Source organism: Pollachius pollachius, assembly GCF_949987615.1.
Source record: "Pollachius pollachius genome assembly, chromosome: 7".
Taxonomy (NCBI): domain Eukaryota; kingdom Metazoa; phylum Chordata; class Actinopteri; order Gadiformes; family Gadidae; genus Pollachius; species Pollachius pollachius.
Genome location: NC_136940.1, coordinates 8,005,866 through 8,028,519, shown reverse-complemented (window position 1 = coordinate 8,028,519; position 22,654 = coordinate 8,005,866). Strand labels below are relative to the sequence as shown.

General features: G+C 49.7%; 1 protein-coding gene across 1 annotated transcript in view; it reads left to right on the top strand.

Moving 5' to 3' along the window:
- herc2 (HECT and RLD domain containing E3 ubiquitin protein ligase 2) overlaps positions 1-22,654 on the top strand; it is a 72,900-nt gene that overhangs the window by 47,026 nt on the left and 3,220 nt on the right. The window contains 26 exon segments of the mRNA XM_079739638.1: positions 117-342; positions 793-964; positions 1,454-1,640; positions 1,960-2,103; positions 3,092-3,283; positions 3,736-3,889; positions 4,387-4,494; positions 4,864-4,995; positions 5,979-6,137; positions 7,037-7,155; positions 9,503-9,628; positions 10,341-10,496; positions 11,279-11,593; positions 12,609-12,823; positions 13,810-13,987; positions 14,443-14,604; positions 14,939-15,030; positions 15,957-16,096; positions 16,344-16,531; positions 16,784-16,981; positions 17,468-17,551; positions 18,578-18,719; positions 19,085-19,279; positions 19,775-19,887; positions 22,324-22,514; positions 22,516-22,597. Of these exon segments, the coding sequence (XP_079595764.1) occupies positions 117-342; positions 793-964; positions 1,454-1,640; positions 1,960-2,103; positions 3,092-3,283; positions 3,736-3,889; positions 4,387-4,494; positions 4,864-4,995; positions 5,979-6,137; positions 7,037-7,155; positions 9,503-9,628; positions 10,341-10,496; positions 11,279-11,593; positions 12,609-12,823; positions 13,810-13,987; positions 14,443-14,604; positions 14,939-15,030; positions 15,957-16,096; positions 16,344-16,531; positions 16,784-16,981; positions 17,468-17,551; positions 18,578-18,719; positions 19,085-19,279; positions 19,775-19,887; positions 22,324-22,514; positions 22,516-22,597 (4,170 nt within the window).

Genomic DNA, 22,654 nt, shown 5'->3' with positions numbered 1-22,654 from the left:
GTTAAGAAAACAAAACTTTTCGGTATGTCAAATGCGGGACACTCATTGGTAAAGAGAGAGGTGTCTTGAGGGATCCATCATCGTAATGAATGACAATGTCGTTGCTGTGCCATCAGGTGTATGCGTGGGGCGACAACGACCACGGGCAGCAGGGCAACGGGACCACCACGGTCAACCGGAAGCCCACCCTGGTGCAGGGACTGGAGGGCCAGAAGATCACCCGCGTGGCCTGTGGCTCCTCCCACAGCGTGGCCTGGACCACCGTGGACGTGACCACGCCGTCCGTCCACGAGCCCGTCCTCTTCCAGACCGCCAGGGACTCCCTGGGAGCCTCCTACCTGGGTAAGCACTGACAACTTGTTAACCAATCAGACCACACCCATCTTCTTCCTGGGTAAGCACTAACCAGTCGTTAACCAATCAGAAGACACTCGTCTCCTTTCTGGGTCAGCACTAACTACTCGTTAATCAATCTGACACCTATCACGCCCGTCTCCTTCCCGGGTAAGCAATGATCGCTCATTAACCAAACCTCCCACCCCCTACCTGGGCAAGGGAGGAGTAGTTGTGTAGGAATTGGCTGTGGTAATTGAGGCAACCAATTTAGAAGTTATGATTGGCTGCGGCTAACAAATGGTTACCGAGGTAAGGAGGTGTGCGTTCAAATTGGCTTAAGGAGTTGAATCTAACAACTCCTTTAAGAGCCTCTATCTTCTGGTGCAACCTGAGGTTGAGCTCTCGCGTGTTGAGCCAGCTTGACGATGTGTATGGGGTCGGGTTGTGGCTCTGCAGGGGTCCCGTTGGACAGCGACTCCTCCGCCGTCAGCAACAAGATGAGCGGGCAGAGCAGCGCCAAGGCCAACCGGCCGTCGCTGGCTAAGATCCTGCTGTCTCTGGACGGTAACCTGGCCAAGCAGCAGGCCCTGTCCCACGTCCTCTCCGCCCTGCAGATCATGTATGCCAGGTGAGATCCCCTGCCCGCGATCATGGACAAACGGTTGTACTCGTGGTGGAGGACTGTGTCTCTGGAGGTACCACAATGATTCAACCATGATTCATGACTTATAAAGCAGCTCCTATCATACACCCAGGCTCACTGATTAATTACATATAAAGCTTATCCTGTTATACACCTAAGCACAACCATTCATTTCATAAAATACTCGTTTTCTACTCTCCACCCAGTCAAGTCGATTTTAGTGTGACTAATGTGTGGACTCCACCTGCACAGCAGGTCGTTTCCTGTGTGACACAAATCTTTTATTTAATAAGGCATTACTCTGGCAACCTTTGTCGTGACTAAATATAGAATAAAGATAATCCATGTATAATTTCGTGGTTTAAGTCCCACCACGCACCTTCCAAGACCCGTGACTCTGAGGCAAGCCTACTCCGGCATCGTCGTAGCAACGCCATCATCATTATTTCGCTTCTTCTCCTCTCCTCCCACCAGGGATGCTGTGGTGGGCGCCCTGATGCCCGCCTGCATGATGCTTCCGATGGAGTGTCCCTCCAGCTCCCCCGTGCCCCCCTCCGACACCTCATCCTCGTCGGGCATGAGCGATGACGAAGGCTCCCCAGTCCCCCAGGAGAGCGAGGAGCGGCTGAGCCCCAGCCCCTGGCAGGAGCGGAGGGGAGAGGTGAGGGGTTGTCTACCCGGGGCCCTGGAGCTCTAGGCAGGCATGGGGGAACGGCTCTTAGAGCCACCGCTCTCTGCACTGTGATGATACTAAAGAACATGACAGGGGAGATTGAGAACATGATTTCATCCTTTTGACAACTTGGTTTGGAAAGAAAATCAAGCCTTCTTGAACAAGAAAGTATTTTGTGCTAAAAGGAAAAGTGTACTTTTCATATTGGTAAAGTTAATACACATATTAGTACACATTATGTACTAATGGACCTGGACCGGTTGGATCCCGTAGTTACATTATTGTGTGTGTGTGTGTGTCTGAGAAGGGTGCGTCCTCGGAGGACGCGATGACCCCGTCGTCGGCGGTCACACCCTCGGCCTCGGGCGCCTCGTCGCGACCCTTCATCCCCGTCACCGACGACCCCGGCGCCGCCAGCATCATCGCCGAGACCATGACCAAGACCAAAGAGGTGAGCCGACAACAACCCTCACCACGACCTGATGCTGTGGCCTGCCTCGCTCGTTAAAGCTGCTCGGGATTACACATCTTGGTCCGGGGTCACTGACTGATGGGGGCCTGATAAGTGGTTTATCCCTCTAAAGCAAACCCACACCCACACCCTGCCGTCCATAGGATTAGCTTTGTTCACTTCACTAAGCAAACAAACCCAGCTGTGAATGAAAGGTTAGGCAAGGTACACCTCAAGTAATTGCTGAAAAGAGAAACGACTGATCGACTGAAAACCAACTGATGGCAAAGTTTATTAACTTTTAGAAAGTCAATAGAGGCAACACAGACTGCAGTTTTGTTCAGGCGCAGAAAACTCGCTAGCCCGATAGAACATATCCAGTCATCACTGGATACATCGCACTCGAGACTGGAGAGTTAGTCACTGGTCAGTGTCAGATGAAATCTGACCCGTCCAGTGAACCACCGTCAGTCCAAAGTCTTCTGCTCGCATGACCTGCAGATCTCCGAAAGGGTCACCAAGTAAACGCTAACCGCGTCTCTCATGGGAGCCTATGCACACTCAACCCACAGGTTAGGGAAAGCTGCTCAATCAAGGTTTAATAGTAATGAGGTTTAAGGATTTAACACGGTCAATGGAGACCGGGTTCAATATGGCCACTAGAGTTGGTAGGTCTGTCAATCGAGTTGAAGCTGTGTGTGTGTTAATAATAATAATAATACATTTGTTTGTTTACCCCTCAATCATTTATACAATACTTTATTGTGTAAAAACATTTCATTATAATTTGATCTATGGATCGTAGAGTCACTGATTTTGGACAATAACGTTGACTTCAGATGGATGAAATTTCATCTTTCTAGTAGATTTGAATACCTAATATTAGTTAAGTTGGGTTTAGATCAGTTTGAGCCTTGTCGTCACGCTGCCGTTTCCTAGATGGTTTCTAAATTTTTCGGTGTACCCCCCCCCCCCTCTCTGTCCCCAGGACTCTGAGAACCAGAGCAAGGTGGTGGGTCCCGAGCCCCAGTACCTGGACGAGTTCACCACCCTGCTGGTCCCCGACGACACCCGGGTCATGGTGGACGTGCTGAAGCTGGCCGTGTCCCACCGCTCTGGGGACAAGGGCCGGGACGTGCTCTCGGCCGTGCTGTCCGGCATGGGTACCGCCTACCCCCAGGTCAGCCAATCAGAACATGCACACACACACCTTACCTGGGTGACGGATGGATCACCACAGCCAATCGGCACACACGCCTCCTTAAACTCTGGAACCATTTGTTAACCGCAGCCAATCAGAATACACCTCCTTCCTGGATAACCACGTGGCACTTGTTACTCATAGCCTGTCAGAACACACCTCCTTCCTGGATAACCACTCAGCCCTCGTTAATCACAGCCAATCAGAACACACCTCCTTCCTGGATAACCACTCAGCCCTCGTTAATCACAGCCAATCAGAACTCTCCTCTTACCTGTGTCACCACTTGTTAACCACAGCCATAGGAACACGCCCCCTATATTTTGTTACCTGACTGGGGGCCCCCCTTGCTCTCAGGGTATTTGTTTTGAAACAGGCGCCCACCTATTTGAATGTATATTTCTACATTCCATGTTTTTGTGTGTGGACAGGTGGCGGACATGCTGCTAGAGCTGTGTGTGACGGAGCTGGAGGACGTGGCCACAGACTCCCAGAGCGGACGCCTCTCCTCCCAGCCCGTGGTGGTGGAGAGCAGCCACCCGTACACTGACGACACCTCCACCAGCGGCACTGTTAAGATCCCAGGTACGCCAGCGCTACCACCTGATACACTAACCAACCTGCCATTCATTGGTAGGTAGCAAGGGAATAGTTTCAAATGGCCTAGAAGACTGAGAAATGACCTGGGAAATTGCAAGGTGATCTGTCCCTCAATCACTGGTAGCCTCAAAGGGCTTCACAGGCCACATTTTGACACCCCCTATCCCGAGCCCACTAAATAGACAAGGAAAAACCTTCAATGTCAATGGAGAAAGCCTGAACAAAGGAGAGGGACCCCTCCCTCGAGGGATGGTGAGGAGTGCACTGTGTGTGTGTGTGTGTGTGTGTGTGTGTGTGTGTGTGTGTGTGTGTGTGTGTGTGTGTGTGTTTGTGTGTAATGGTGGTATGGCAAGGGTCACAAGCAAAAGAAAGCTGAAGTCAGATGAAAATCAATCATGAATGCGAGCTTGTCTGATTATCGTCCGCACGACAAAAGATTTAATTTCATGGCGGTTCACGCTCGACTGTGTGTGTCCCCGTAGGAGCGGAGGGTCTGAGGGTGGAGTTCGACCGACAGTGCTCCACGGAGAGGCGCCACGACCCTCTGACCATCATGGACGGAGCCAACAGGATTGTGTCCGTGCGCTCAGGTGAACACGGATCACAGATTAACTGAGACCAGGGGTCACCGACAGCCATGGGGTCAGCCAGCGTGAGGGTTGGGGTCGCCGCCTGACGCTGAGCTCCACTGGAGCCAGCAGACCTAGGGTTGTTGGCGGGGAAAACATATTGTGTGTGTGTGTGTGTGTGCGTGTGTGCATGCATCTTTGTGCATGGACGTGTGTGTGTGTGGGTGTGGGTGTTTGTCTATGTATCTCTGTGTGTGGAAGTGTGTGTGTGTGTGTGTGTCTATGGTTGTGTATTTGTGTCTGGCTGTGTGTGTGTTTCTGCGTGTGTGTATTTCTGCATACCTGCATATATTCATGTGTCTCTGTGTGCGTGTGTGTGTGTGTGTGCAGGCAGGGAGTGGTGTGATTGGTCCAGTGAGCTGAGGATCCCAGGAGACGAACTCAAGTGGAAGTTCACCAGCGATGGCTCGGTCAACGGCTGGGGCTGGCGCTACACCGTCTATCCCATAATGCCCGCTGCAGGTGAGGCCATAGCGACCGCCCAAGGCCGTCGCCTCCCACGTGTCACTTTGAGTTCTAGTGCCCTCACGATGAATAGAAAGTGGAGAGAGCTAATGTGTTGACACCACCTACACAGCAGGTCGTTTCCTGTGTGACGCAAATCTTTTGTTTAATAAGGCATTACTCTGGCAGCGGATTATTTGAAGTTCTTTCTGTCTGAGAACGGCTTGCACACGAATAATGGCTTGCATACTTATAAGAACAAGAGCCCTGCGAAACGTGGTCAATGATAAGTATAATCCCAAAATATGTCGTTTTTTGTTGCTGCCGGAAAAATGTTTACTGTCTGTGCCCGTCAGAGATGACCAGTGTTGGGAACGTTGCTTTAAAAAAGTAATTAGTTATAGTTACTCACTACTTGTTCCAAAAAGTTAGTAACTGAATTACTCTATAATAAAAGTAACTAGTTACCAGGGAAAGTAACTATTTACGTTACTGTAAAAAAAAGAAAGTTGCTATATGTCAAAGAATTCAGATTTTTCTGAGCAGTTTTCACTTGGCCTTAATGTGTTAAATGGTTGAACTGCCCATTCAAGGCCCTGATATACTTCCAAATTAATTTTAATTAATGTGTCCTGGCTTGTGTGTAAGAACACTGGCTCCGATTGGCTACCATGAAACATGACTGCCTTAGCCAATCATAATCGCTTATCTCGTTGTTAACCCACCCGGTCTCCTCACTAGCAGTTTGTGTTTGGAGCCAGGGGTGCTTTCGGATTACGCAGTTTATTCAATCAATTCATAGTAACGCACCGCATTTAACATACAGTAACGGTAACGGCGTTGTAACGACGGAAACAGTAATTAGTTAGATTACCCCGTTACTGAAACAATAACGGCGTTGCCTAACGCCGTTATTTTAAACGGCGTTATTACAAACACTGGAGATGACCCAAGCCAACTTCCTCCATGCCCTCTCTGTCCGTCCTCCTGCTGTGTCCCAGGACCCAAGGACCTCCTGTCGGACCGCTGCATCCTCTCCTGCCCGTCCATGGACCTGGTCACCTGCCTGCTGGACTTCAGGTTCAACTTTGCCTCCAACCGCAGCATCGTGCCCCGGCTGGCGGCCTCCCTGGCTGCCTGCGCGCAGCTCAGTGCCCTGGGTGGGTAGACAATCTCCCTCCCACTGTCTGTATTTAACACATCACTACCCCCCCCCCCCATCTGCTACGTTGACCTAGACCCCCCACCGGTTGTGCATTGTCCTGAAGTCTCACTCCCTCCAAGTAATGGAGGAATTCCCATCCCTATCTTAATGCATCACTTCAAAGCCGAGCCTGGGACTAGCTTGCTAGCTTTAGCATTATGTCTGCCTAGCTTTGTGGCGGACTCCGTCATGAGCAATGAGTGCACAGGGAAAGTGTGGGCAGTAGGACTGGGCGATTAATCAAATTTTGATCACGATTTCGATTTTAGCGTTAAACGAAATCGTTTTTTTTTTTTTTTTAATGATTTATAGAAAGGGCAGAACAGCTGGATACATATCTGTATATTATTTTAGATTGGAACATTTTCTTTTTGACCATTTTGTGTATTTTTGTGAGGCGAAATTTCAAAGTTCTCAGTTACAAAGTCTATTTGGGGAGAGACATGCTGAATAAATACAACATGTTTTCAAACTCAAAAATAATCGTTTTAATAATCGTGATTTCAATATTGACCAAAATAGTCGTGATTATGATTTTTCCCATAATCGAGCAGCCCTAGTGGGCAGGCAACTGGGTAGGTAGGTAGCCGGACAGGTAGACCATCCAATAATTTCATTCAGCCTGATTGAAATGATGACCGGCTTATGACAGGCCTGTGATCGCCAAATATACCATATTACCATATTAATATACTATATTTCTATTCATTGATTGCTGTCGGGATGGAAACAGAATTTCAACACATATGATAAGAAATGCTTCGAGAAAAATTGCCTTCCCCAGCTTTAATAAACCGCGAATAACCTGTGTGTGTGTGTGTGTGTGTTTGTGTGTGTGTGCTTTCGGCCATCCAGCGGCGAGCCACAGGATGTGGGCTCTGCAGCGTCTGAGGAAGCTGCTGACCACCGAGTACGGCCAGTCCATCAACATCAACCGCCTGCTGGGGGACGGAGAGGGGGAGGCTCGCACCATGGTGAGCCCTGGAACCACACACACCCCCAGTATAGAGAGGGCACACAGCCAGTAGACAGAGGTACACACACAGACCCAGTAGACAGAGGGCACACAGCCAGTAGACAGAGGTACACACACACCCCCAGTAGACAGAGGGCACACAGCCAGTAGACAGAGGTACACACAACCAATAGACAGAGGTACACACACACCCCCAGTAGACAGAGGGCACACAGCCAGTAGACAGAGGTACACACAACCAGTAGACAGAGGTACACACACAGACCCAGTAGACAGAGGGCACACAGCCAGTAGACAGAGGTACACACACAGACCCAGTAGACAGAGGTACACACACACCCCCAGTAGACAGAGGGCACACAACCAGTAGACAGAGGTACACACACAGACCCAGTAGACAGAGGTACACACACACCCCCAGTAGACAGAGGGCACACAACCAGTAGACAGAGGTACACACACAGACCCAGTAGACAGAGGTACACACACACCCCCAGTAGACAGAGGGCACACAACCAGTAGACAGAGGTACACACACAGACCCAGTAGACAGAGGGCACACAGCCAGTAGACAGAGGTACACACACAGTCCCAGTAGACAGAGGGCACACAGCCAGTAGACAGAGGTACACACACAGACCCAGTAGACAGAGGGCACACAGCCAGTAGACAGAGGTACACACACAGACCCAGTAGACAGAGGTACACACACACCCCCAGTAGACAGAGGGCACACAACCAGTAGACAGAGGTACACACACAGACCCAGTAGACAGAGGGCACACAACCAGTAGACAGAGGTACACACACAGACCCAGTAGACAGAGGTACACACACACCCCCAGTAGACAGAGGGCACACAACCAGTAGACAGAGGTACACACACAGACCCAGTAGACAGAGGTACACACACACCCCAAGTAGACAGAGGGCACACAACCAGTAGACAGAGGTACACACACAGACCCAGTAGACAGAGGGCACACAGCCAGTAGACAGAGGTACACACACAGACCCAGTAGACAGAGGGCACACAGCCAGTAGACAGAGGTACACACACAGACCCAGTAGACAGAGGGCACACAGCCAGTAGACAGAGGTACACACACAGACCCAGTAGACAGAGGTACACACACACCCCCAGTAGACAGAGGGCACACAACCAGTAGACAGAGGTACACACACAGACCCAGTAGACAGAGGGCACACAGCCAGTAGACAGAGGTACACACACACCCCCAGTAGACAGAGGGCACACAACCAGTAGACAGAGGTACACACACAGACCCAGTAGACAGAGGTACACACACACCCCCAGTAGACAGAGGGCACACAACCAGTAGACAGAGGTACACACACAGACCCAGTAGACAGAGGTACACACAAAGACCCAGTAGACAGAGGGCACACAACCAGTAGACAGAGGTACACACACAGACCCAGTAGACAGAGGGCACACAGCCAGTAGACAGAGGTACACACACAGACCCAGTAGACAGAGGTACACACACAGACCCAGTAGACAGAGGTACACACACACCCAGCCCCTGCTACTTCGGACTAGACCCCCGGCAGGTGTGCATTGTCCAGAAGTCTCACTCCCTCTAAATCTACCCCTCATCCTCCTCCAATAGATAGGACACCAATACCCAGTAGACAGAGGACATACACACCCAGTATATAGAGGACACACACACAGTATAGAGAGGACACACACACACACAGTATAGAGAGGGCACACACATACAGTATAGAGAGGACACACACACAGTATAGAGAGGACACACACACACACAGTATAGAGAGGACACACACACACAGTATAGAGAGGACACACACACACAGTATAGAGAGGGCACACACAGTATAGAGAGGACACACACACACACACACAGTATAGAGAGGGCACACGCACACACACAGTATAGAGAGGGCACACACACACACAGTATAGAGAGGACACACACACACACACACAGTATAGAGAGGGCAAAACACACAGTAGATAGAGAACAAACATACTCGTAGACAGAGGGCTCAAAGCCCCAAAGATATGCTTGCAAAACCATAGTGACACAAAATAATATCGTTATAATAACGTGAGTAATTTGTTTTATTTGATCATAAGGAAGAAATCAAATATTTTTGCGCTCTTTTAAATGGAGCCCTCACATGGCAATATAAAAAGATGTATTGCCTCATTTACTCCACTAAATATTGTGCCAGACATGCCTCCACAGGGGGGTCCCGGCATGAAGAAGTTTGTGAAACCCTGCTCTAGAACTTCATGGGTGGCGTACGGTTTTTAGCCATTGTTATGTAATGTATGTGTGTTGGCTTTTCAGAGTTTTACGGGCAGTGCGCTGGCCGCCCTGGTCAAGGGTCTCCCCGAGGCGCTACAGAGGCAGTACGAGTACGAGGATCCCATTGTCAGGGGCGGGAAGCAGCTGCTGCACAGCCCCTTCTTCAAGGTACAGTCCCGGCCTGGGGCGCTTGAGCTGAGCAGTAGCAACAGTAACCATGTCCCCTCCAGGTACACTCCGAGCCTGGGGCTCTTGAGCTGAGCAGTAGCAACAGTAACCATGTCCCCTCCAGGTACACTCCGAGCCTGGGGCGCTTGAGCTCAGCATTAGCAACAGTAACTATCACCCTCCAAGGTGCACCCATAGCCCGCTGCTCTTCAGCTTAACATCAGTAGCATGTGCTGAACCAAGGACAAGCTCACCACCCATTCACTGTTTATAGTTTTCAACTCATTTCAATGTTTTCTTTGTTTTGATTTTTTTCTATGTTGTTTTATGGTGTTGCTGTTACATTTACATTACATTCAGGGCATTTAAAAGACGCTTTTATCCAAAGCAACTTAAAACCATTCATCCACACATTCAGGGTTTAGGTCTTGCTTCGACCCTGTACTCAGTGTCCGGGGATCGTACTAGCAACATTCCGGTTCAACCCGGAACCCGTAAGCCCAAGTCAACCCGCTCTACCTCCTGAGCTAAACCGACAGATGTAGTTATTTTATTAATTAATTATCAAGACTACACTTTTCCTACTGAATGTTGCTCACAATTAATGTAGTAAAATCTGCATTATTCGATAATGTTAATCTTGTTATTGCGGTTGCTATATCTTCACTACCATTGTTGTTCTGATGATCTTTGTTACCATGGGACGCTCCAGGTGCTGGCGGCCCTGGCCTGTGACCTGGAGCTGGACACCCTGCCGTGCTGTGCCGAGACCCATAAGTGGGCGTGGTTCCGCCGCTACTGCACCGCCTCCAGGGTGGCCGTTGCCCTGGACAAACGGTCTGGCCTGCCCAGACCCTTCCTGGACGAGGTAGGGGACATGCTCCTCTTATCAATGTCTCCCTCTCTATATAGTGGTCCCGATACAGAGAGATCTCTTGCGATGGATCTAGCCCTCCGCCCCACCTCATTTTCTCTGTCTCTGGCTCTCTGGCTCTATCTCTCTATGTCTGTCTCTGTCTCTGTCTCGCTGTTTATCTGTCTCTGTCTCTCTCTGTATATCTGTCTCTGTCTCTCTCTGTCTCTCTGGCTCTATCTCTCTATGTCTGTCTCTGTCTCTGTCTCGCTGTTTATCTGTCTCTGTCTCTCTCTGTATATCTGTCTCTGTCTCTCTCTGTCTCTCTGGCTCTATCTCTCTATGTCTGTCTCTGACTCTGTCTCGCTGTCTCTCTCTGTCTCTGGCTCTCTCTGTATATCTGCCTCTGTCTCTCTCTGGCTCTCTCTGTATATCTGTCTCTGTCTCTGGCTCTCTCTCTCTGTATATCTGTCTCTGTCTCTCTCTCTCTGTATATCTGTCTCTGTCTCTCTCTCTGTATATCTGTCTCTCTCTGTATATCTGTCTCTGTCTCTCTGTCTCTGTCTCTCTATGTCTGTCTCTGTCTCTCTCTGTCTCTGTCTCTTTGTCTCTGTCTATCTCCGTTTCGATCTTTCACTCTCTCCATTTGTCTCTACATCCCTTTCCCGCCTTTCTCTCTCTCGCACATAAATCTTCTTATCCATACCTGGACATCCCCTTCTTAACCCCTTCCCTTCCCTCTCCCTCTCCCCTCCTCCTCTCCCACCTGACCCCCCCCCCCCCCCCCCTCCCCGCAGGTGACCAAGAAGATCTGCGAGCTAATGGCGGACCACGAGACCATGAGCGGCCTGCACGAGAAGCACGACACCTTCCGCCGGGAGCAGGACGAGCAGCTGGTCCAGTGGATGAACCGCCGGCCCGACGACTGGACCCTGTCGGCCGGGGGCAGCGGCACCATCTACGGCTGGGGCCACAACCACCGGGGTCAGCTGGGCGGCATCGAGGGGGCAAAGGTCAAGGTGCCCACCCCCACCGAGGCGCTGGCCACGCTGCGCCCCGTCCAGCTCATCGGCGGCGAGCAGACGCTGTTCGCCGTCACGGCCGACGGGAAGGTCTGAGGCGTTTTACTTAACTTCTCTTTTATTAGGTAGTGTGATGAAACTAAAGGGTAACTCTTGATACTTTACTGTTTGATAGTAAGGTTAACCCAAATGACTACATTTCTATACTTTTTTATAAGATAATATTGTAAAGCTATAGGTTTTACTCTTTATACTTTTATATTAGATAATATGAGGAGAGGGTTTCTTTTATACCTTTTTGTATTAGGTGGTATGATTCAACCGATGTAAAGGTTGAGGCTCTGACTATTTAACAATTATTCGCTGAAGACAAAGTGAATTGTGGGGAATAGCCCCCGAGACCAAAGGTATCTGGGCTATTCCCCACTATTCACGGAGCTTGAGGTAAATAATTGTTTCAGTGTACACTACACGTGAAGACTCAAAAAATAGACAAGATAACATATTTTGCCGGGGTTATTTGTTTTTATTAGCGATTATTTGTCGACCGTCACGCACGCGAAAACAATATCCAGAGTTGAGATCTCAATCATGGGATATTGCCCAATATCCTGAGATAGCGAACATATCAAATTGCGCCATCTTAGGAGGTTCACATGTAGCATATACTAATGACATTTATTAAATAACTGAGTCAATGAATACCCCAATATCACGTTATAATATCCACTTGGAATCTATTCCAGTCCAACCATCACGAGGCAGAGAATTCCTGTGTCTATATTTGACTCTTTAACTATTTATTCCAGATAAAAAGTAACATGAATAAACCAACGCCAGGTTAAATGTTTAACCTCTCGACTCTTAAGCTTTGATTTATTCCAGTTTAAATAACGTGACAACAATCCTAAAATATGTCAAACCGCCACACAATATAAAGACATGAGACAAGATAAGATCGCACTTTATTCATCCCAGACAGGAAATAAGGCTGTCACAGCCAGGTAATACCAACGGTAATACGATTATCTGGTGATATCAGTTTTCATTCCTTCAAATCCCTCAGCAGACATGACATCCTAACATGATAGATCCATCTCCCCAGCTGTATGCCACGGGCTACGGGGCAGGCGGCCGGCTGGGCATCGGGGGCACGGAGTCTGTGTCCACGCCCACCCTGCTGGAGTCCATCCAGCACGTGTTCATCAGGAAGGTGGCGGTGAACTCTGGGGGGAAGCACTGCCTGGCCCTGTCCTCCGAGGGGGAGGTGTACTCCTGGGGGGAGGCCGAGGACGGCAAGCTGGGCCACGGCAACCGCAGGTGAGGGGACCACCAGGGGGCTACTGTTGTTACCGGGGCCTACTTTTGTTACCAGCGGTTATGGGTGTTACCGGGGCCTACTGTTGTTACCGGGGGTTATGGGTGTTACCGGGGCCTACTGTTGTTACCAGCAGTTATGGGTGTTACCGGGGGTTACTGTTGTTACCAGCGGTTATGGGTGTTACCGGGGGTTACTGTTGTTACCAGCGGTTATGGGTGTTACCGGGGCCTACTGTTGTTACCGGGGGTTATGGGTGTTACCGGGGGTTACTGTTTTTACCAGCAGTTATGGGTGTTACCAGGGGGTTACTGGTGTTACCGGGGGTTACTGTTGTTACCGGGGGTTACTGTTGTTACCAGGGGGTTATGGGTGTTACCGGGGGTTACTGTTGTTACCAGCGGTTATGGGTGTTACCGGGGGTTACTGTCGTTACCAGCGGTTATGGCTGTTACCGGGGGTTACTGTTGTTACCGGCGGTTATGGGTGTTACCGGGGGTTACTGTCGTTACCGGCGGTTATGGGTGTTACCGGGGGTTACTGTTGTTACCGGCGGTTATGGGTGTTAACGGGGGTTACTGTTGTTACCGGCGGTTATGGGTGTTACCGGGGGTTACTGTTGTTACCGGGGGTTATCGGTGTTACCGGGGGTTACTGTTGTTACCAGTACCGGGGGATACTGTTGTTACCGGGGGTTATGGGTGTTACTGGTTGTTATGGGTGTTACCGGGGGCTACTGTTGTTACCAGGGGCTACTGTTGTTACCTCGGGTTACTGTTGTTACCGGGGTTACTGGTGTTACCGGGTGTTATGCGTGTAACCGGGGGTAACTGTTGTAACCGATGGTTACTGTTGTAACCGAAGGTTAACCGTTGTTAAGGGGGGTTTGTGCTGTTGCCGCGGGATTCCTCTGTTACCCGTAGTTACTGCTTATTATCTGAGATCTAACTATCTGAGGTCTGACCCCATGACGTCCCTCTCCTGTCAGCCCATGTGATCGACCTCGGGTGATCGAGTCCCTTCGGGGCGTGGAGGTGGTTGACATCGCGGCCGGGGGAGCTCACAGCGCCTGCATCACATCCAGCGGAGAGCTCTACACCTGGGGCAAGGGCCGCTACGGCCGGCTGGGCCACGGCGACAGCGAGGACCAGCTCAAACCCAAACTGGTGCGTGGTTATCCCACTCTGGTAGTCTGGCATCTGGCTCTTGTTGACCATGACCTATGTTGGGGACCTTGAGGAACTAAGAAACAGTTGTCGACTCTAGACAGCAATTTCGATTTTATGATGTTATGATGTTGGTTTTTTACTGCACTACCACTCTTTTTAGCTTTTGTGCAGCACTTTAACTTTTCTTGTAGCTCCCTTTTTTTATCCGAAGCCACTTACGAGCGAGGTTAAGCACCACCAAAACCTACCTGGTTCATATAGAAACAGCTGGACAGTGTGTAAAGCGCTTATGTTAATTAGTAAGGTAAGGGTAGGCATTAGTCATTAATATATATACATTTATACATCTATAGTGCATAATAGTTTGATATGGAACAGTGTGTAACTTTGGGGGTCTATGTCTATAATTGTATGTCTATACCTTCATGTGTGTGCCTTTCTGTCTGTTCCAGGTGGACGCTCTGCAGGGCCACCGGGTCATGGACGTGGCGTGTGGTAGCGGGGACGCCCAGACGCTCTGTCTGACAGACGAGGACATGGTCTGGTCCTGGGGCGACGGGGACTATGGGAAACTAGGGAGAGGGGGCAGCGACGGCTGCAAGGTGCCCATGAAGGTAGGTACCCAGGGTTTCCCGCAGCCTTAACTACGTCGTCAATTTTTATATAAATATTTGTATCGTTATAATTGCACAAATTAATTCACTGTTCTTGTTCCAGGTGTTATTTTGAAAAGCTGCTTTGTCATTAATGATTTATTATTATTTAATATTCAGTGTTCAATAAATAACGATTGAATGTAGTTCACCGTAGTCTATCAGACAAGCGATGAAAGTTGCTTTGAATAAAAGTGTCTGCTAGATGACAAATGCTAACTGATGGCTTGTGTGATTGGTGTGTGATCTTTGATCTTTGACCCTTGTTTTAATTGGTGACCCCATGAACTTTCAGATTGATTCCCTGACGGGTCTGGGAGTGGTCAAGGTGGAGTGTGGCTCCCAGTTCTCTGTGGCCCTCACCAAGTCTGGGGCTGTGTACACCTGGTATGTACTGAGTTTTATTTATATATATATATATATATGTATGTGTGTGTGTGTGTGTGTGTATTCATAGTTAATCAAGTCCAACACTTGATTAGCTGTACATTTCAACCCACCCAGTGGATATGAACTGGCAATATTTTTATTTTTGAGAAGCAAAGTGTATCACCTCTGTGTTTTTTAAATCAATTTTTATCTTTGAATACAAAGTGGTGATATTTTTTTCCACAAGTATACAGGGGATTTCTGATAACCTATCTTTCCCCCCACTAAAAAATAAAAAGTAAAAAATATTCCTGTCCGCACCAACGTTTTTATAGAAGATATTTCTGCCCACAAGAGAACTCAAAAGAATGAATGCATTGGCGATAAAAACAAACACCACAGAAAGAACATTAGGAGCCTGTGCGTTAATAGGCTTCTTCCTGAGCTATGGATACAACAACAGCACAGCAGTGTACTGATAACGTAACACTAGGTCGACGTAACCATGTTATTCAAACAGTACCAGCCACGCGTAAACACACCGGTCGTTCGCCCTTGTTTGTATGTTTCTGGTACAGCAATCGGTACAGAAACATACAAACTGGTACAGTAAATTGATGTCACGATGTCAGCGTTTTGCGAGACCTCTATTTTACTGGTCATATGAACACTCGGAAAACAAGAGTTTTGATAAATCTCAAATCTGGAAGTGTTCACTGACCTGAGACACGGTTGAGGTGTGGACTAGACCCCAAAAAAACGTAGAGAAAATAGTGTTTTTAGAAAAATTATAACTGTGTGTTGACCAGGCCTTAGTATCTTCCAGTCTCATGGTAAAGGATGTTGCATAGGGGTCTTGTGACTGTGTCCAGAGAGAAGGTCATTTTAAGTGTGTGTGTGTGTGTGTGTGTGTGTGTGTGTGTGCGTGTGCGTGCGCGCTAAAGGGGTAAGGGAGACTACCACCGTCTAGGACACGGCTCTGACGACCATGTCCGCCGGCCCCGCCAGGTCCAAGGGCTGCAAGGGAAGAAGGTCATCGCCATAGCAACGGGATCGCTGCACTGTGTGTGCTGCACGGAGGATGGTAAGGGATGAACTGCTTCACTCTGAAGCTATTAACAGTATAAATACATGTTAACACAGGTCATTGAGGAGCAGGCAGGGGGCAGGGGGAACCCTACTTGGGGATGCCTAGAGTCGACCATCCTCCAATCCTAGTCGTATTGGTGTCAATGAAAAATGTTGGATAGTATAGTAGTTCTTCCCATGATGCATTGGTTTGTAGTCTTGCAAGTGCCGGTAGAAAGCTGCTGGGTGTTGTTTGCGCTCAGGAGAAGTGTACACGTGGGGCGACAACGACGAGGGCCAGCTGGGCGACGGGACCACCAACGCCATCCAGAGGCCGCGGCTGGTGGCTGCGCTGCAGGGCAAGAAGATCAACCGCGTGGCCTGCGGGTCAGCTCACACCCTGGCCTGGTCCACCAGCAAGCCCACCAACGCTGGCAAGCTGCCCGCTCAGGTACCTCGACACAAACACACACACCCCCCCTACCGCTGTTACCCTGTGGATCCCATCTTCCCACACTAGATGGCAGTAAGACTGCGACAACACCACTTCTTCCACCACACCTCCACCAGGTGTAGTAGAGCTAGCACGCTAGCAGCTCACCCCTGCTTTGTGACCACGGTTCGTGTAGCTGTACTAGCTGTAGCCAGCTGGATAGCAGTTGGCCTGCTAACCGCCGTGCGTCTGTCTGCGTGTTGTCTCCAGGTTCCGATGGAGTACAACCACCTTCAAGAGATCCCCATCCTGGGCCTGAGGAACCGGCTGCTGCTGCTGCACCACATCTCGGAGCTCTTCTGCCCCTGCATCCCCATGTTCCACCTGGAGGGCCGCCTAGGCCAGGTGGGCCACGGACCCTCAGTGGGCTTCGACACACTGAGGGGCATCCTCATCTCCCAGGGCAAGGTGAGAGGGCGGGGCGGGGGAGATGATCATAGGGTGGTGGTTATGGTAGTGTGTGTGTGTGTGTGTGTGTGTGTGTGTGTGTGTGTGTGTGTGTGTGTGTGTGTTCGAGGGGCAGGGGGGTAATGGTGGTGTCCTGGTGGTTATACTGTGTGGTGATACTGTGTGATGATAAGGTGTGGTGATGGAATACTGATGGTAGGGGTGATTATGTGTAATAGGGGTCGTAGGTGTGGAGATGTATAATGGTGATCGTAGGGGCGGTTTTGGAAGGGCTATGAGATATTTATAGTGTTTTCATCTGGATTGTGTATTTCTTTCAACAATGAAACATGTACTAGTACCTACCCATTCTACTGTATGTCCACACAAAGCAGTGTGGTAAACCACAGCATCACACGCCTGCCTGGCTTTGTTCACACTTTCTAGAGAACTCACTCAGGGCTCGATTCAGCCGCTAACCGTGATGCTGTGTTTCCATGACAACAGGAAGCAGCCTTCAGGAAGGTGGTGCAGGCCACCATGGTGAGAGACAGGCAGCATGGGCCTGTTGTGGAGCTCAACAGAATACAGGTAGACGTCCTCCTTATGCTTCTACCATCTCTTCCAACCCCAGCATTTTTTTTTTTTGCCGATGTATTAACCTTCACTTTACCCTCTATACCATTGCAAAGGAGTTTTCTTTCCCTCAGTTTTTCCGAGGTTAAGTAAACAAAAATAAAAATTGTTTGTTGCAAAACACATGTTGCGTGTCATTCCCTCTCCTGTCCCTAAAGGTATAACACCCATTGAATATATATCTCGTCCCATGACCACATTCAAGTCGCCTTTGGTCTTCTCTCCCTACAACCTTCTTCTCTCTCGCTCTCAACCTCACTAACTCACTCCCTCTTCTTCTCCCCTCTCTCTCACTCGCTCTATCTCTCACTCTCCCTCCTCTTCCCACCTCACTCACTCGCTCTATCTCTCATTCTCCCTCCTTTTCTCCACACACACACACACACACACACACACACACACACACACACACACACACACACAACTCATGCTCCCCCCCCTTACTGTAGGACGTTTGTTTGTGTTCTGGGTCACATGCTGTTTCTTTCATAAGGGGATTTGCTGTGTGATGTACACTGGGCTCTCCGGCCTCTCTGCACCCCTTCCTGCTCTGGACTGAACCCCTCCTCCCCCCTCCCCACGCCCCTAGCAGCTTTGCACTCCATCGTGCTGCACGCAGCCTCCACACCCAGAAGTTAATCCACAGCATCGTCTTTCTCTCGCTCTCGCTCTCCCTCTCTCTCTCTCTCTTCGTCTCTCTTTAGTTCCATGTTTCGCTTTATCCTTCTCCTTTCTTATTTCTTGTGTTTCTGGCTTGCCTGCGGTGTCTGTCTCTCCCCCACCCTCCCTCTCTCACCCTCCCTCTACTATCCCTCCGAGGGCGAGAGTGCCACATCACAAATCAACCCCCACCCCCCTTTTTCCCCTTCTCTTCTCCTTCTCCCCTTTTCTCCTTTCTATTTCTCTCCTCCTCCTCCCTGAAGGGTCGAGAGCCATAGATCACCCCAGTCACGGTTCGCTCTCTTCCCCCCCCCCCTGCAGGTGAAGCGGTCCCGCAGTAAAGGGGGTCTGGCGGGCCCCGATGGCACCAAGTCGGTGTTTGGTCAGATGTGCTCCAAGATGAGCTCCTTCAGTCCCGACAGCCTGCTGCTGCCCCACCGCGTCTGGAAGGTCAAGTTCGTGGGTAGGTGTACCCCCCCCCCCCCCGGCGGGGATGGCGGGGGTCCTGTCCCTCTTCAAACTGTCCCTCCTGTGCACGGTGGCGGTGAATCAGCAGTGAGGCTGGGAGGGTCACACACAACACCATAACGTGTCTGGTGTTATTTAAAGATTGTGCTTTGCACGCGTTATGTATCGTGACTATATAGTTAAAAAAACAAATCCGTTTGACGGTGGACAGTTGAGAGGATCCTAGTGCATTCTGCAGGCGTTTTTATGGGCACGCATTTTTATGAATTGAGTTTCCCTCTTGTCTTCAAGGTATAGTAGATGTCTGTCCCCTCACTCCCCTCTCCCTCCTCTCCACCGCCCTCCCCTCTCTCCCTCCAGGTGAGTCTGTGGACGACTGCGGCGGGGGCTACAGCGAGTCCATCGCCGAGATGTGCGAGGAGCTGCAGAACGGGCTCACGCCGCTCCTCATTGTCACGCCCAACGGACGCGACGAGTCCGGCGCCAACCGGGACTGCTTCCTGCTCAACCCCGCCGCCAAGTCCCCGCTGCACATGAACATGTTCCGTTTCCTAGGTAACCTTAAACCTGTAAATCTACCGCCTGCGCACCTTTTATACCGGACCCCTTTCTATTGATGAAGTAACCCATTGAAAAGAAGAGTAAGGGGAGCAAGCTACACAGGAAATGTACAATAAGTTTAGCTCTAGCTGCACAGGAAGTGGACCGAAAGTTTAGCCCGCTACACAGGAAGTGGACAAGAAGTGTAGTTCGCTATGCAGGAAGTGTGAAAGGAAGTTTAGCTAGTTATACATGAAGTGGACTGGAAGTGTAAGATGACGTTTAGCTAGTTATACATGAAGTGTGCAGCGAGCGACTTATGCAGCAAGCTTTCCTACGTACATTGAAGGCAAAACAAGGGAAGAGACTGAACCACGGGGATAATTTAATGAAGGTCTCTGATGAACATCCTCATTACCTTTCTTTAATGAATGTCTTTAAAAGAGTCTCCTAATTAAATTTTCCTTAATGAAGGTCTGTATTTAATATGGTTAATGAATGTGTGTGCAGGTGTGCTCCTGGGCATCGCCATCCGCACAGGCAGCCCTCTGAGTCTCAACCTGGCTGAGCCGGTGTGGAAACAGCTGGCCGGGATGAACCTCACCATCGCAGACCTCAGCGAGGTAGGCCACCCTCGGCCCATACCCACCACACAAGCTTAGAACTTCTCTGCTCTGTTGTTGTTATTATGTACTCACTGCTTAAGGAGTATTGGAGCATTAGTAGAATCAAAGCTATACCACTTTGATACTTGGTACTGGGTTTGATACAGTACTACTTGAATACTAGGATTTGAGGGTACTTGGAAAAAACGTTTTGGGGAAAAGAAGCCCACCTTCCCTGTGAACTCCCTCAGCTTAGGTGTTTACATAACTTTATGAAAGCGCTCAAGCCTCCTTATCTGTTAAATAAGAGGTATTCTGTAGAGGACACATTCCTGGCCAGATTACAACCTAAAGCTGCTCTTTGAGTCCCAGCAGCAACACTCGCAGTCGCAGAGTGCCAGAAACCAGAATAGCCCCAGAATCAAGCACTCTTTAAAGTACCTATTTGTAACCAATGTACTGTACTGAATCACAAAATGACCACGGTGTGTCATCAGAGATGAAGGAAACATACTGGTCTCGCCGACAGCGATGCTACAGCCAGTAGGATCTCCTTTAAATGTCCGTTCTGGGTCAGAACGTTTGTTTTTGTCTTTTCCTGCGTGTTGTGATCCACCATTCGAATTCAAACAAATTGGAACACAAACACAGCGTGCTGAAGCCACGGAAGCAAGCAAACTAACTGGATCAACCGAGATTGTACTACATTTGACCCAACCTAAATAGCCTCGTCCTCCTTTGAGAGGGCTCCATGTTCAGAGCTATGCTCAAACACGGGTAAATCTTGGAGCTGCATTCAAAGATGGAGACTGCTTGGAGAACGCAGAGATTGGAACACGTGTACCATCTGAGCTGGTTTATAATTTGCAAAAAAGAAAAAATACAAATGTAGCTGATCGACTAACATTGTTGGACTCGTTGTTGCTTGTCATTCTAGAAATATAATAATGGCGCCAGTCTCAAAACATGGAGTTGCACTCGTCTCATCTTGGGTTTGTGTTCGCTCAGCAACCTGGCAACCCCTGTGAGCTTCAGGTCTTCAGATTTGGGCGTGCAGAGACAACTCTTGAATTTGGACTGCAGTACCCATTTTACCTCAACAAGATTGTAGCTTGTCTTCAAGCACACAGACATGCTGGCACTACTTTCAGCGCTGGGATTTTTAGGCTACCTGGGATGCACCACCCACAGGCTTCCCTCCGCGGAGACTACCCAGCAAGAAGCAGGTGATCGTATAATTGCGTGAGCGGCGCCTCACAGGTAGCCTAAATCACAGTGCCAAAAATAGTGGCACATTATCTGTGTGTTTGGAGGCAAATCGTAATGGCAGACGTTATGATTAAGCGACTATTCGCAACGCATCGGAAGTCTTTCGAGGGAAATTAAAAGTGTTTTCCCCTCACGTGCACAGGAGCTATGCTACAGTAGCTCTGCACGTCAAGGGAAGTGGCCATCGCAATGGTGAATTTGGAGACAAAAACTGAATTAACTTCGTCTTGAGTCTGGGCAAGACAAGCAAACGCATATATCGGCGTATCTCCTCAACATTCAAACTCATAATTAATCTGAAAAGTAAACCACAGTTTTTGAGGTCATTTGAATGTAAATAAACTGCCAGAGTGCCTCACAGAGACCCCCCCACAGAGGTCCATGGCCCCTTTCCTAGAACTGTGTCGTCGTTCAGCCGGCAAAGCTCTTATCCAGCGTGACTTACATGTGAGACAATCTCACTATTCGATAAAAATTTGATGCTGTAAAAAAGTAACATTTCAATAAAACAACAGAGCGATGCGAAGCTCTAGGAATCAGAAAAGGAACGTAAACCCACTGAACTGCGCGTCATCCCTCGGGTAGAAGGCCTTTTTGTGGCGGAGGCGTTGCTCTGAGCTGGCTCATGTGCTCCAGTTGTCCCCTCAGCGTGTGGGACGTGGGAGACCTCCCCGAGCACGCTGCTGTCATGAGCCTGGGCGGCAGGCTGGAAGAGCGTAGGAAGCTAGGAGTAGCTCCTCCGCTCCACAAAGACTCCTTCTGTCTCCTCGCTGTAGCCTTGAGACGCTGGAAAGGTTGAGGAGACGGGAGCACGGCACAAGACCGCGAAAGGCGTGCACCTCAGATAGCAGACTGCGGGCCACGCACGGGCACAAGAACAAGAACGCATACAATCACGCACACCGTTGGTACAGGATGCATAGCCAATGTTGACATCAATGTCGACACTAGTGTTATGGTTACAGTGGCTTGTGGGCTTCTCTCCCATACAAGATCAATCAGTAGGGAATCCTAGAGCTAGATGCCCGCTAACCTCTGCCTGTTCCCTAATTACATGCATCTGATGATGTCTTTGGATAACATACCGCAGAAATGTATTTCACACTCTCAACCTTGGCCCGAACCATGAGGCAAGCGTTTCACACGACGACCCTTGACCCCTTGGCGTGTTTGTGTTCCCGGCAGGTGGACAAAGACTTCATCCCGGGCCTGATGTACATCCGGGACAACGAGGCGACGGCGGAGGAGTTTGAGGGCATGACGCTGCCCTTCACGGTGCCCAACGCCAGCGGGCAAGACATCCAGCTCAGCTCCAAGCACGCCCACATCACCCTGGAGAACCGCGCCGAGTACGTCCGCCTGGCCATCAACTACAGGTGAGCAGGGGGGAGGAGCCCTGGTCGGCATGGATACACCTGGGAGGGTCTCTGTCGGTGAAGCGGTCAGCTATAGCACACTCGTTGGATACAGAGGGACGCTCCCACATTTTTAAACGTTGTTGTTGTTGTTGTTTGGG